The 1134-nt window shown below is 60.7% G+C and overlaps 1 protein-coding gene across 1 annotated transcript in view; it reads left to right on the forward strand.

Moving 5' to 3' along the window:
- The window catches only part of pias4b (protein inhibitor of activated STAT, 4b), a 9135-nt gene extending 8540 nt beyond the window's left edge, over nt 1-595 (forward strand). Inside the window, 1 exon segment of the mRNA XM_035422779.1 lies at nt 86-595. Within this exon segment, the coding sequence (XP_035278670.1) occupies nt 86-321 (236 nt within the window). The 3' untranslated portion in view covers nt 322-595.
- The last annotated feature ends 539 nt before the right edge of the window (nt 596-1134 follow it).

Raw genomic sequence — 1134 nt, forward strand, 5'->3', positions numbered from 1 at the left:
ATGCGTGCACGCACGCGCACACACACACACACAGAACCTGCGCACACAGGCGCACACACACACACTTCTCTCCCTCTCTCCCTAGCGGCGGCGGAGGCTAACGGTCACTCCCCGGCACACAGTGGCTCCAGCCAGACGGGAGCCACAGCGCCCCCTGCAGCGCCGGCGGTGGTGGTGGACCTGACGGAGGACACGTTCTCCGAGGAGGAGGAGGGCGGGGGCGGGGCGGGGGACAGCGAGGACACGGACGACAGCCAGGACAGCCCCCCTCCCAAAAAAGGCAGATGTGGCTACGATAAGGACCTGGTCACTGCGTACTGACCGCTGGGACCTGTGGCCTCAGAGGGGCGGGGCAGTGGCAGTGTAAGGGGTGGGGCTTGGGGAGGTTAGGGGGTGGGGTCATGGAAAGGGCATTACATCATTTCCTCCTCTGCCCCCCCTTAAATAGGCACACGCTCAGTCACACGGGCGGCGTCTGCATTAATTAAGCTTCTCGAAATGCCACTGCGTAAAAAAACTAACAAAAAAAAACACAACACGAGAGAGAGAACGAACGAAAGAAAGCAAAAAAAATAAACGGCTACCCCCAAGACAGCAGCAGACAAAATGTAACCATCTCTGGAATTCCTCGAGTGGGGGGGGGAGGGGGGAAGGGGGAGGGGGGAGGGGCTATCAAGAAACAAACCAATAATAAAAAAACCGCTGAACTACTTAACTGCTAAGTAAAGGCAAGGAAGCCGATGCCATTGGGGATTTGGGGTGCCGGTGGTCTGGAGTACAGACGCGCCCTGCTCTGTCTGGCCCTCAGGACCTGTCCCAGTACAGGTCGACACAGGTGGGGGTTCACCTGGCCGAGAACGCTGCGGAACTCCCTCTGCGCGCGCAGGTGAATGAGAGGAACGCGCTGCAGACCGCCAGCGCATGGGACGGTGTGTGTGCGCGCTCGCTCGCGCGCGTGTGTGTGCGTGTGTGGCTGCGCGTGTGCGTGCGTGTGGCTGTGCGTGTGGCTGCGCGTGTGCGTGCGTGTGGCTGCGCGTGTGAGTGTGTGCACATGCGTGGGAGTGCGCAGGTGAGTCGGGGGGGGGGGGGGGAATAAGTTATGCATGCTCATCAAAACGCTGTCGTGTGGTGGGA

Source organism: Anguilla anguilla, chromosome 6 (genome assembly GCF_013347855.1).
Source record: "Anguilla anguilla isolate fAngAng1 chromosome 6, fAngAng1.pri, whole genome shotgun sequence".
Lineage (NCBI taxonomy): Eukaryota > Metazoa > Chordata > Actinopteri > Anguilliformes > Anguillidae > Anguilla > Anguilla anguilla.